Source organism: Molothrus ater, chromosome 1, assembly GCF_012460135.2.
Source record: "Molothrus ater isolate BHLD 08-10-18 breed brown headed cowbird chromosome 1, BPBGC_Mater_1.1, whole genome shotgun sequence".
NCBI lineage: Eukaryota > Metazoa > Chordata > Aves > Passeriformes > Icteridae > Molothrus > Molothrus ater.
In genome coordinates, this window is record NC_050478.2 from 104,268,586 (window position 1) to 104,283,034 (window position 14,449).

General features: G+C 41.0%; 2 protein-coding genes across 2 annotated transcripts in view; both read left to right on the forward strand.

Annotated features, from left to right (window-relative positions):
• Nucleotides 1–3,536, forward strand: part of MYOM1 (myomesin 1) — a 68,649-nt gene extending 65,113 nt beyond the window's left edge. The window contains exon 37 of the mRNA XM_036407034.1: nt 2,571–3,536. Within this exon, the coding sequence (XP_036262927.1) occupies nt 2,571–2,843 (273 nt within the window). The 3' untranslated portion in view covers nt 2,844–3,536. The remainder of the gene's footprint in view (nt 1–2,570) is intronic.
• Nucleotides 3,537–13,439: 9,903 nt separating this feature from the next.
• Nucleotides 13,440–14,449, forward strand: part of LPIN2 (lipin 2) — a 44,088-nt gene continuing 43,078 nt past the window's right edge. The window contains exon 1 of the mRNA XM_036401659.2: nt 13,440–13,605. The gene's annotated coding sequence lies outside the window, so the exon portion shown is untranslated. The remainder of the gene's footprint in view (nt 13,606–14,449) is intronic.

The following is a 14,449-nucleotide window of genomic DNA, read 5'->3' on the forward strand; positions in this document are numbered from 1 at the left end:
GGTACTTTCAGACACAGAAGTAACATGTAACATCCTTCTTCCCACCAGCTCACTATTCTACCCTTCTGCCAGGGGTGTAGATCCTCACAGATAGGCTGGAGGAAGGGAGCTGATTTCCTTAACTGAGCTGCTTCAATCCACTCCCCAAACCATCCACAATTGTGACACTGTGCTAATGTGAAAGAAGATTCAATTACAAAGAAATACAATGACACACTTCTCGCTGCCACCTCTACTACACTACTCATGATAACCTGCAGTAAAAGGCAGAAGAGGTAGCGAGGGGCACAAAGGGTCTGGACTTGCAGCTGCTGGTTGCTTCAAGTGGACATTCCTCAGTGCCCTGGGCCCAGGAGTACAAGGCACACTTTTTTTTACCATAATAATCAGGTTGAACACAGTATTATAATCAAGTGTTTCAGTTGAGTAATAAATATATACATAAGCAAAGACAATCTCTTGCCCAAAGAACAGAAATCTGAAACAGATAGGTGCAGTCACAGTGAGCAGTTGTTTCTCCTTGGGTATGGAATTGCCTTCCAGAAAACCAAGATCTCACCATCTATATAGTGAATTATAAGATGCATCTCTGCACATTAGTAGCTGGAAAATAAACAGAAAGAGTTGGGAACATTAAGAGAGTCACTCATATCAAACAGGAGCTAGTGATGCAAGGTAAAGGAAAATGCAGCTATTTTAAGGAATGGTTTAGAAGAAGAAAAGAATCATCGCTGCAGCTTGAATCTCTTTGAATTATGAAGTATGACAGCACTTCAAACACCCCAGCTTTGAGTAATGCCACTAATGGAGCTGTGTGGACATGGACATCAGCTCATTAGCACTGTGGTTGAGTGGCAGCTGGAGCCACTTGGTGCTCAGCTCTTGCTTGCCTGAGAATCAGAAGACAATAATGAAATATTGAGCACCTGAAGGGGTCCATATGCATTGCCTGGCTAAGGCTGAGGGCATGTTTGTATCCAGAGTGATAAGGAAGAGGGGGAAACATAAAACCTCATTTCCCACTTGTTTTTAAAAAAGATGGACTGATATGGCAACCAAAACCACATTCACACCAGTGGGCTATGAGAGAAGGGAGTCAACAGCCCCACATGGTCACCAGCTGTAGGTGCTGCAGGAAATCAGATAGAGGCCATTTCCACCATGCCATAACCACCTCTCACTTGGAACCTGCCCTCCTTCAGTACCAAGAATTGCATGTTGCTGATGATATAGGAAAGATTTCCCCTTCCGTTTTGCTCTCATTTTGATTCTCAGGTTGGGCACATGGGGTTTTTTTTTTTTTTTTTTTGTTCTCAGAGATATCAACACCTCTCATTTTTATAGAGGTGTCAATTTTTGTATCCATTCATTTCAACAGCCTTCTAGGCATTTCTCTTCTGTCCCATCTTCCACTATCACACTACTGGATAAGAAGCAATGAGTTGGAGGGAAGGTTGGAAGAGATACTTGATTCCAGTCAAGTGAAATCTTGTCTACTCCTTTATTATCACTTGGTCCATTCCTAATGAAGCACCAAAGACTTTTCTTTGCAGTAAAAGTTCTTCAATTTCCAGTCCAGTTAGATTCCCCTTTAAATGGCATATATAGAAATAAATTCCTTCCTAAATAAAGCTCCAGAGAAAGGCCTATGTACCACTGAATTGTCATGTGAACTTTTTTCACATTTGACTCTCTACATGAGACTCACTTTTGCAAATATTTTTGAGAAGATTGCCATAGCACGGTGACTGGAGGAGGGGATCATTTACATGTATCAATATCTCTCAAAAATTAATTAGCTGACAAGAAAAATGGGAGGCCTGTACAGAGTGTGCCCAAGAGACTCAGCAGCCTGCTGAAGGTACAAGAAGCTGCCAGTGACCTCTCCAATAAGATGATTCTCTAGCAGTGAAGATACTTCCTACAGGCTGATGGGACTGAATTCAGTCCTTAGGAACAGTATTAACATCCAAGGGAAATACTTAGATGAACACTAAAGAATGAGTAAAGCCTGTCTTGATTTCAGTTAAATATAGTTTTACAGAAGTGCATAAAACTCTTCAAGTCTGTTAGAAGAGCTGTCAGGGCACAGTTTAAAAAGATTTCAAATGAAACAAAATATTCCAGGGCTACTTTGTTCTTAGTTATCTATAAAGGCAGCCACACTTTCTTTACTTATGGGATATATATATATATATATATATATATATATATATAGTGAGTTTAACGTGAACAAAATCATCTGACAGTTCATTAAAATCTCATTTCATGTCTAACACACAAAGGCAGATAATATCCAATTTTAAATTAAAAATATGCATGGAGAAACCTCTACTTAAGATTATGAGAGTTGAGAAGAAGATCCATTCTTGAATTAACTGAGTTCCTTCTTTTCCTTTACGATAGAGAAGAGTGACATAAATTATTGATTACTGATGATGGTATGGATCCCTTTACTAAAAGCAGGAAGCTAAATGGGAAGCTGGAATATTTGGAGAGTCAGGCATCAAAAAACACAGCAAATGTTCACTGACTCATAATCTCATAATTCCTTTGTACTTTTTCTGCAGGCACTTAATCTTTCTTGCACTGTCTGGGGAGATCCCACCCCAGAAGTCTCATGGCTGAAGAATGAAAAGTCATTTGTATCAGATGCCAATTGCATCCTGAGGTTTGAATCTGGAAAAAATGTCAGCTTTTCCATTTCTACTGTGTCCACACAAGACTCTGGGAAATACAGCATTGTGGTGAAGAACAAGTACGGTACAGAGACCAGCGACGTCACTGTAAGTGTGTACATACCTGAGGAGGAGAGAGAGTCTAAGCAAGAGAAAAAGCAGTAGGATAAAACAAATTTAAGTATAGAAGACAGAAGTACAGAGGAGATTTTGGATGTTAGGCTGATATAATCCATGTGTGTAAATGGCTTTCTGTTTCAGCAGGCAGCCTTGGATTTTTCCATTCACTTCACATTTGCTTCTAATACACTTATTTATGCCAGGGAAAACAGGGCCTTTCCTGAATGTTTTCTTAATGCTAACTTCACAGAAACTAATTGTAGCATTTTAAGCAAGGCCAAGTGCATGCTGTCTGTAAACACATGCTCACCATTTCATCCTCTTCCTGGAGCATCTGGAAGGGAAGGGTCAAGAATTGTTTCAGTGGAAGCAACTAATGAGGTAGATGGAAAGATCAAAAAGATCGGGGCATACTTGAGCAGCAGAGTTAGCATTTGTTCCAGCTTTGGTAAAGCTACATAAATGTTAGATCACAGAGAAATGAGTGCTGCCTTTTGTCTTTGTTAAGGCCCCTTTGTATTGCTGTGTTAATTTAGTGAGGCCTTAATATGGGTGTCATTTACAGCTCTAAATATTGTTTAATCTGCCCAGACAGGGTAACAGTACTGTAACATAAATGAAAATAAGGCTTAGGAGGCCAGGATGATAATATGTGTGTGTGTGTGTCTATATAAAAGTGTATGAACTCTGCTCTATGTTCACAAATAAACTGAATTCACTTCTTTCCTTCAATCACAAGCTTGTTTCACTGTGTCTTGTTTTATTAGTCACCGCTCATGTAGTTATGCACAGTATGTTAGTGTCTTAATGCTTTCACCACTGTAATTACCTCCAGCTTCCTTTAGATCCCTGTTAATCTTCTCTTTGCTGTTTGCAACAAAACCACAATGGCATCTCTTCACACCTCTCTGTCCAGACCTTCACTGCTTCACACCTTAAGTCAACAAGGTATTTTTGCAAATCCTGTCACAGGAGTAGTCCTATGCTTTTCAATGCACCGGGGGCATGAATTGTGATTTAAGGGTGATATGTAAGTATTTTGTTAGATAGAAAAATCAACATCTGTTACCAAAAAAAGTTCAGATTATCTAGTCACAGCAGCTAAGTAAAACAGCAAAAGAGTAACAAGAATTAATTTTTAAATTTCAAGATATAATCACGATAAGATCTGTAATTTGAAATAGAGCAAGCTTCCTGAGTTTGAAGGACTAATGCAAAATTATGTTACAATTTTGCTTAGTAGGACATGAAGCCAATTCAAGTCTGATATGCAGGTGGCTCCATCTTTGTCCCATGACATACAACATACAAACAACAGAGTCACAGCTCTTCCATCCTCCAGAGTGCAAACAAGAATATGACCTGCTCTTTGCAATAACCAATGTTTATTACTCAGTATTATTTTTAATAGTGATTGGATTTTGACAACAGTTTATTTCTACTACTTCATTTTCAAAATTCTGTCCTCCTGCCTCCCTCCTTTTGGCAGAACAGGCAGGGAATACAAGTGGGTCACCTCCCAGACAATAGGCTGGATTCTATTTTACTTTGCTTTGGCAGATGTATGTGTCCCTGAAAGTTAGAGTAATAAGTTGCTTCAAAAGGGATCACTTCCAGGCATTCAGTTATAGGGATTTCAGGCTGAATCTGTGATGCATCCACGTCTTGCTTGTGCACGTTTTGTTCTTGCTTTGCTTCAGGTGATTGTGATGCCTGTGTCAGGACAGACTGACACAGTCCAAGGACACAATCAAAATAATAAAACTGTATCTAAAAAGAAAAAAGCAATGCCAGCAAGCAAACAGAAGGAAGGGGGAAAGAAAGGTAAGAGTGCCTTCACTGTTGGAGTCTTCTGTTCTAATGAAAAAAATTGTTAAATTGTTACAGAGTTAATTGTCTGTTCCAATCAATATTTCATAGGTCCCAATCAATCCAGGTTACAGTACAGATGCTCTTAATCAACAACAGATGCAAATTATGAATTACCAGGTTAGGCCTAAATGAAAGAGATTTAAATCAATATTTTCAAACTACCTTTTCTACTTCCACTGCAAGTTGTCACCTTGACTAACCTGGATGATGGAAGATTTTAAAGTCATAATAAATACTTCTAAATTTCTGGATGCAGAGGAAAGACTTTGTAAGCATGTATACATACACAGATGGTGTTATTTTCCAAAGTGAGACTCTTTTCAGCAGCTAGATGTTTAATATTTCACCAAAAATAAGACCTTGCTAATTCAGGGACCCTAAATGCCTAAGCCTTTTAGAAAACCCTGACTTTTAGCCACTACTTGGGATTAATAAATTATTCTCTCCCTATTTTATGTCCATATTGAATGGTAAAGTTGGAGTTTTAAGTGACCATTTTTGGTCTCATTTATAGGAAGGGTCGAAAATTAAAAGCTCTCTGGTGATTCAGCATTCTCATGTATTACTTGTATATTATTTTACTGTACTTTTAGAATCTACCTGTAGAATTGCTATTTGGACAAGGATTTATTCTTCACATCTCTCCCATATACAGCATTTTAGCTCCAAATCAGTCTTAAATTCTGACAATATCAAAACATTTGTTTTACATATTTTTGCCTAAGTATTTTTTCTTTGTATATAGTGTGTATACATGTTATATAATTTCTAACAGAACATTTTTATACTTTTATTTCCCCCACTTTTTTGCTCCTAAGGCAAGAACAAATATTTTACAGCATTTCCTTCCTCTCTTGCCTTACTGGTATGGTAGACTGTTCTGAGCAGTCCTGGAAATTAGGTGACTTAAGCAGGAAACAATTATTTCTGTACCTGTAAATGTTTTCCAGTATCTACCTCTAAATAGTTTTAATTAGAGACATAAAGACTTGGGCTTGGTTTTGGTTCCATAATAAATAATAATATTGTGTGTGATACTGAACCTCTTTATATGGGTAGGGAAAGAGGAAAGGAACATGATAAGGTCATAACCAATGTGAAAGAAATGTTGCTGAGCACAGTAAATATTGTTACTTAGGATTACTCAGAAATTTTATTACTTCTCCTAAATCAGATTTTATTAAGCCACATGTAGAAGAAATTACTGCTACAGAAGAGACACCTGATCCAAATGAAGTACCCCCTGTGGAAACAGAAAAGGATACAAAAAGCAACCAGCAAGCAGCAAAGAAGACTGCTGGAAAGGCAGGAGTAGCAGAAAAGGTTCCTCAACCCACAGAAATTCTAGATAAGCAGGGAAAGAAAACACCAGAAAAAGCAGCCTTGGGTAAACCCCACTGAACTTGAATGAAGAATGTGATCCTATCACCAGCAGGATAATAAGTTCAACCTGAGATTTTGTGAGTGGTATCTTAACCATAATATTTTAACACAGAAGTTTATTAATAGGGTTTTTTGTGTAGCATTTGTAATATTTCCTAACTTTAAATTTAAATGCATAGTAGATGGGCACTTATGTTTCAGTACCAGATAACTGCACTGCACTGCAGGAATTTCTAAGTATCTGAATAATGATTCATGTACTGTCAATGTGAATTTAATTACTAAAAAAATGTCCATTATAAGCAGAGTTCATTACAGCAAATCCTGTCTAGAACTGACACATTTACTACAGTGTAAAGGAATATTGGTATCATTTACACAGATGTGTTAATCAATATTTATAGGCCATCACAGCTTGAGGCAGATGCTGCTTACATTTTCAAGGAAATGATATATACAGTCCTCTTCATGCCATGGGGGCTCTACTTTTCCCCATGACCAGTCTGGACACAGTGGAAGAACTCCAGAAACAGAACTATCTCCTATGAATGCAGGGGGGCATAAGTAATTTTCTTTTGATCCAAGTTTCTTCCCTGCAAATCTTTTTCATCAGGTGGACCAGGACCACATCTGGCCATTTCTTATCACCAAGACTCACATGATTGCTTTCCAGTCCTCTCCATTAAAGCCTTCATGAGTTACTGTGGATAAATCATTAACCCATGAAGTATCAGCTACCCCCAAATGCTAATTTTCGTCCACAATTTTTGCCACAGCACTCAGATTTCTGATAAACCCACTGCTCTTCTTCCTCAGTGGCTCTGCCCAAGACTATCCCTTCATCCACTCCCTATCATCAAATCCACTGGTTTCTTATAAGAGAATGTAGCTTCATGGTCATGTAAGCAAGGAATAAATGCAAGGCAAGAATCTCTGCATTAAATCATTGCTGTGCTCATCCACGTTCATTACTGTGTTCATTCACATGTTTATGTACTGAGGATATAGGAAAATATGACTCATTTGCAAATGCTTAGATACCATGAAAGAAGCAGAGTTCAAGCTGAAAAACAAACCAATAAAAATAAAGGTCAGAATTTAATTTGTTGCTATGCAAGATAAGTTCCACTTTAAAGTGACCAGAAGTTATAAAACCTAAGAAATTAAAATAAAATATTTTAATTACTAGGAAGATATTCATATTGCTTTAAACTCTAAGAAGACTCGATCATATCGTATTGTCTTTTTCCAGAGGGATTATTGATGAAAGGGCACTGAATTCCACTGGTATTTCTAGGTGCTGGATCTATTACTAATGTAGAAATAGAAATGTGTGTAGAAACACACATTTCTTGTGTGAAAACACAAGAAATACCAGTTTCTAATCCATCCTTACAGAACTGTTAGCATAAGAAAGCGAAGAGTCTCAATAGCATGTAAATGCACAGAAGTCAGGACACTGATATCCCAGATGAGAAGAAATTAATTTCTTTCTAGCAGAATTCCAATAGGATTCTATTCAACTCTTTTTAAAACCAACAGAAATTTTTTGGCTGGTTGAAATACTGGATAGAACACTTATTTGTAGGCAAGTACGGTAATAATGTTCCTGTAAATAATGTTTAAATAACTTGGATGGTCCATAGTGAGTGACAGAACGATGCAGGATGCAACAGAGAAAAAAATTGTAGAAATCAAAATGATGACATCTACACAAAATGGTGTTGAAGAAACTTAAAAGCATGCTGAACTACAACTAAAATCATCCAACTACACTTAGGTAGTGTTTGACATTGAGCTTGATTCAGTTCTCCATCACATCTTTTTCTAAATCTATGTATTATAGCCCTGCAGTGAAGGACATAGGTCCTTCAGAGAAATGCAGTAAGGAGCATCTCCATGGCAGGACACCCCAATGCATGTAGTTTCTTATGCAATTATTACAGCAAAATGATAAACATCTAGAGATGTGCAATTCTGCACTCTGTCAGAGTTACAGAGTGGCCCTTCAAAAGCAGCACAAAGCTGCAGGTTGTTTCACACAATTTCACACACGCATTTTGCATTGGCAATTATTTCAAGCTGCCTTCCATCTGTAAAGATCCATCACCTCGCACAGCTCCTTGGGGTGGGGAGCCTGTCTGCCATGAACACCAGCAGCAGTGAGTAAGTTATAAATAGAACAGACTGTACCACTGAGAGCCTGATCCAATTCCTGCAGAATGCCGCAGGGGTCTCTGCATTAGCTTTAATAGAAATCTAGCTAGATCTCAGAAGAATGTTCTAAAAATGTCCCAAATCTCAGATTACAAAGCCCATTTTTCTCACCATGAAGCCAATAGCAGATTTCTCTTTGGTGTCATTGTAGCAGAATCAGGTCTTAGCTTTTTGCTGCAAGAAAAATCACTGTTTTCCTGATATTTCAATTAAAACCTACTGGAAATAGCTTTAAAATTTTAAACTAAAATGCACTAGAGTTAGGGGCTTTTTTGTTCCTCATAAAGCTGGAAATGGAATCACATCCGTATTGTTCTACAGGAATACATTTGCTATCCAGAAGAATAGTGTAGTTATGCACAGTAATGAGATAAACATACAAAAGATTACCCTCCTTTTTTTATTTCGATTATTTAAGCTGTGGTGGTTCACAATTATGTAACAAAATATTCAAAATTAATATTAACAAAACTGTTGAGTATGCTAAAGCTTATTGTGTTACTGTGGTTGAATAATTTCTTTCTTGCATTTTAAATGTATTATTTATATTCTATTCTCCATTATAAGTATGAAAAATTGTTTCAGTCTCTGTGCACTACACAACGATAGAGTGCAAATTATTTCTGTAGCAACAGGAGCTCCTATCAAATACACAGAATCATTTGACTACATTTAAACTCAGGCACTGGATACCATGTTAATCTGAAGTGCACTTCTCTTTATTTTCTTATTTCTCAACTACACGTTCCCTTTCAGCACACATTACTCTTTATATTCAAGTTCATAACTCTTTCAGAAATTTATGTTCTCATGTAATAATAATTATATTTAACAAGGGAAAGTGTTGCAATAAGCTATATTATCCAGTCACCTTCTAAAACCAGAAAGGATGATTTTTGAAGATGAAAAAGGAGGAGAAGAATAGGCTTTGACTTCCACTGCAGTAAAGGCACTGTGATTCCAGCTGCCCTTGAATTCTTCTGGATTTGTTAGCCAATTATTGAGGAAGATCTGTCTGTGCTCTGAGACTGACAGACATAATTTGGTAATACATTAAGCCATAATCTTTGAAGCAGCTGGATGTAAACTGAGATCATCCTTAAACTAGCATAGACTGCACTTCTGCTCTTTGCCCTTGAACAGCTACTATAAGGTAAATGCATAAATGACATCCCATTTAATCTTATAGGGCACTTATAGGGGACAGACGCCTGCAACAAGTCTTTCCCCACATTTTTTTGTTTGATTGTTTGTGTGTTTTGGTCTTGCTAAAGGGACATTAAGTTTTAAGAATTGAAGCAAAATGTTGCCCAGGGAAAAGAGCCACAAAAGCTGTAAAGAGAAAAACGTTAGAAAAAACTCTAGTTTCACAAGGGCTTCTAAAGGTAAAGCCTTATAAAGGCATTGTGGGAGAGACAATAAGGGGCTGATGGAGAAGAAGGAAGGCCCCAGATTTGGGTGCAATCTTCTGCTGACTTTTGCCCTTGTCTCACTTCCCATTTCATTATGGGAGAGCTCTTTCATGCAATCTCCTTCTCCAAGCTTTCAAATGAAACACCTTTCCTTCCTTCTTTCCCAATCTTGCATCTTCTGCCATCCAATTTGACACAGTTACTTCCATTCACCATTTCATCACTTATCCTAACAGGACCAGAATAAAACCTCCTGCTTAATTAGGCTGTGATTTTGGCAAGGATAAGGAACTTCTTAACAGAAGGCCTGAAATCCTATAATTATCTGTTATCAGAAAGTGGTTTGTAAAACACTTGCTAATGGTTGACAAAGAACGGAGAAATATTGCTTATATGAGACTTGATTTGAGTGTGCTGGCTTAACCAAATATGTTAACTCTACACAAAAGTCCATCAACTTTTGGGACTATTGATGTGCTTAAAAATTTTGGTGCATCAGGATACAGTTCCTTACAGCCCTGAATCCTTGCTATTAACTTACCTTCTTTTTTTTTTTTTTTTTTTTTTTTTTTTTTGGGGTTTTTTGTTTCTTAAATGGAAATAAAAAATAAAACTAAACTTCAGTAAATCATAACATCCTGTCATAATGTCATTCTGATCTGAGAGATGTTATGGAAAATGCTTCTGAGGGACATGTGTTGGTTGTGACTAAGAGGCAAAGATAAGGATTCTCATAGGTTTACAGGGTAAGATATCATCCTGTCTGCTGTAGTATGAGCAGGGCTGATGGTGGGTATGGAATAAATGACTGCTCCAGAGAGTGGTTTCTTCTGAGTGTTGTATGCATACAAACAGGCAAAATGACAGAACTATAACTCATCACTAATGCCAGCTCTTTTTCTGCCTTATGGGCAGGTAGCCCTAAGCAGGCTACCCCTCTCACACACTGCTGCTGCCAGACAGGATCCCCAGCTGAAGAGCCAGAGAGCCACTGATTTACATATGGCACTGGGTAACACTTTCAAATTGCCTCCCCTCCACCAAAATAACCACACCAGTAAGCAGCTGCTCTCATCACACCCTCCCCTCTCCCGGATGGGAGAAACAATAGTGACATTTGTGGTGAAAAGGCAAAATGAACACAAGTGAGGTAGCAGGTTACCTTGCCCTGGAGGCCCTGGATTAACCAGCAGTGAGCTGGTTCAACAAGGACCACAAATGGTGCCTCGATGTAGAGAGCTCCTGGCTACACCACTTCACAACATTCACAACAGAAACCAATCCCACTTATAGATACAGCTGTGGAAAATGAAAACCATTCTACAGCTTGATTGTAATCTTCTATGTGTAAGTGCAAAAGAGCAAAGAATACAAAAGGAGAATACTGAGGGATGCCTGCTTCAGTAGTCCTGATTGTGCAGAGGTGATAATTTTGGAATGGTAAATGTTACCTAAAGGGAAGAAAGACACTGTGTTTTCAAATAAATGCTCTTTACTCAGAAGAACTTATTCCAGGTTTGAAACAGGAAAGTATGAACTACCCATTTGTTACCCCTTTTCAAGGAAAGATTTTTATGGCTTATTTTTATAATAGCATTTAGCTTAATGTCAATATTTGAGGACATGGAACAGATTTAGCCTCCTCTTATCTCCCTGTGAACAGGGCTGCCTGGTGTTGAAAAGGAGAATCCCATCCAATAAAAAAAATAACTTCTTGTTACGACCAGCAAAGATAAGATCACAGAAATACAAATGAAAATACTCTCTTAGAGCAATTGCTGGAGAGGTTTCCCTCCCAAACTGTGAGACAAAGATGCCAAATAAGGAACTCAGCAAAGCAGGGAAATGATCTGCAGACTGTGTGTTTGTGACAGATGTTATGCTAATGTGGCTAGGTAATTATTATTGCAATGTTATACTCAGACAGGAGGCCTCTCAGAAAACTGCTGCAGCTGAAAAATGGTAGTGCTGAAGGGTGGCAAATTGCTCCATTACTCTTTGTTGCTTCCATGTATCCTGAGTCCTGGAAAGTGTTCCAAGATTGACTCAGAATTCCTGACATGACAATAACATAATCTAAATGGGCAGGTGTGAAATCTGACCTCCCTTTTTACATATCCATAATACAGTCACCCTATCCATGTAATTCTGTGTTTGTGCCTTCTTCCATGAACCAGTTTCCTCAAAAACCTAGCCTGCACATTATGCAAGGATAGATTTGTATTAGTTCCATGCTCAAATGGATTTAAATATATTATCTACAAATAAGCAAACTCACTGGCTATAATCTTTTAGGCAGCTTGTCCCAGGAGGTACAGATGAATAAACAGATCTTATCTCTGTGTAGCACTGATAAAAAAAGATTGTCAGGCATCTTTTATGAGATACATAGACTATCACAATAAATTTTGTCTATATATCCCTTTGCATGCTAAGATGCCTTTTTGTCAGATGCCCTGAATGCTCTGCTGACCAGCCTGATTTCTCATTATGTGACAACAACACGAAACCTATGTGAAAACCTAAAATGGCTCTAACACCAAGTGGGGCAAAGCCCCACTTTTAACAAACTTTTGTCAACAGTCTGGTGGAGGAAGTAGTAGTTGGTAGAAAAATGGAAGAATAAAATAAAGAAGCAACATGGATAGTGATAAAAATTTACATTTGTGAAACCCAAATTGTATTTCCAATTATGCTGCTTCTCCTTTTCTTTACCCTTTTTTATGGTGCAAGTTGTTTGAAGTGAGAATTTTACCATGGTTTAGTACATATTGTGTCATGGCATCATCTGGGGCCTCTGGGCAATAGCGTGACTCAGGTAAATAATAACACATCACCAAACCGACTGCAGCAAGCAGTGGTGTGAATCATAAAACCAATGGGCAAATGAAGCTGCTGTCCTGAAATGCATACACAGCCTGCTGGACATGTTCTGATTTTGCAATTCTACACTTTCATTACAAAATAAATATAAAACAGAATCACTGAATAAATTATGTTGGAAAAGACCTCCAAGATCGACTACAACCTACAAAATATCATTGTCTCAACCAGACCATGGATGGCACTGAGTGCCACTGTCCAGTCTTTCCTTAAACACCTCCAGGGATGGTGACTCTGCCACCTCCCCGGGTTAGACATTCCAACGTCTAACCACCCTTCCTGTGAAAAAATCCTTCTAATGTCCATCTGAAATCTCCTCGGGCACAGCTTGGGACTATGAGATATAGATAGATGACACAGATATAAAGATATAGATATAGATATAGATATAGATATATAGATATAGATATACTATGGCAGAACGCATATATGACTTATGTATGTCTGTATGCATAAGGATACGTATATGTATACGAAAAAAATAAAAATTTCCCTCCTCCTGTGGGTGGGCCGGTAACTTTCAGAAGAAGGATGCAGCGAGGGACGTATGAAGTGGCAAACACCGTGAGGGCAGCGCGTCTTTTCCGCCGCGCTGTCACGGGGTGGTAAATGCTGAGCCCCGGCTCCGACCATGGCTATAAGCAGCTGCTCCCGAGCGGGCTCGGCTGCTGATCCCCGCTCCCGAGGGCCCGGGCGGGATCCCGCCGGGAGGCTCCGGGACGCGCTACGTGCAGCCGGGGCCGCGCCTGACGGGGCCGCGCGCACGCGCGCCTCCTTCCCTCCCCTTCCCCCTCCTACCCGGCGCCGCTCCAAGGTCACGTGGCTCCCCGGGCCAGGCGCGCCCCCGCCGCCGCCAGCGGGAGCGCGCGCGGGCGTGCACGCGCTGCAGCAACGGCCGCCGCTTGGCGCAGTTCGCACCCGCCCGGGCGCGGCTCCCCCGGCTGCCCGCTGCCGTCCGTCCCTCCCCTGCTCCATCCCTCCGTCTAGCCACCGTCCGTCCCTCCTCGGCCGGCGCCGGCTCCGGCCGGGCCTCGCTCGAGGTAAGCGTGAAGGGGCCGCTGTCGCTGTCGGCGGCTCGGCTCGGCGCGGGGTGTCCCTGCCGGCGTGCGGGGCGAGCCCGGGCGGCCACCGGGCAGGGAGGGAAAGAAGGAGGGAGAGCGAGGGGAAGGGAGGGCGGCGCAGGCCCTGCCCCGGCTGCCGGCCCGGGCTCGCTCCCCATAGCGAACCACGAGAACCTCCCCGGAACCGTCGCTGCGGAGCGGGGCCGCCCGGCCGGCACTGCCAGCGCTCCGCAATTCCCCGCAGCCCAGGCCGGCGGAGCGAAGGGGAATCACCCCTGCCGTGTCCCGGCTGCCCGGTGTGCGGCTGGGCAGAGCGGGGCTGGCAGCCGGCGCCGCCGCTCCAGCGCAGCCCGGGGGTGGCGGGATCGCCGGTGTTCCCGGCGCGCTCGGCGGTGCCGCTCTGGCACACCGGGATACGTGCCGTGCCGTGCCGTGCTGTGCCTCGCCTGGCCTGGCTGCCCAGAGCCTTCCCCTAAACCCGGACGCTGAACTCTCGCTCCGGCCGGGCGCTCCGCCGCTGCCTCCCGCGTCTGTCCCTCTGGTGTGGGGAGCCTGAAGTGGAGCCACGCTGCCCTCAGTTTTTTGTGTGCCTCTCTTTGGGGTCTTGCCAGGTGTGTGTCTGGTTTAATTGGTGTGAGCTGCGTTTTTTTTCTCCTGAAGTGGTTACTGAGTACATGTAAGCAGGCATCAATGATTTTTGATAGAGCAGGGCAGTAGGCTGTATAAACCTGTGCATTTCCATCCAGAAAAATGATGTCATAAATATACCTGTGTTGTGGCTGCACTTTGTACACGCCCGTCATCTGGTTCCCTTTTTTCCCCA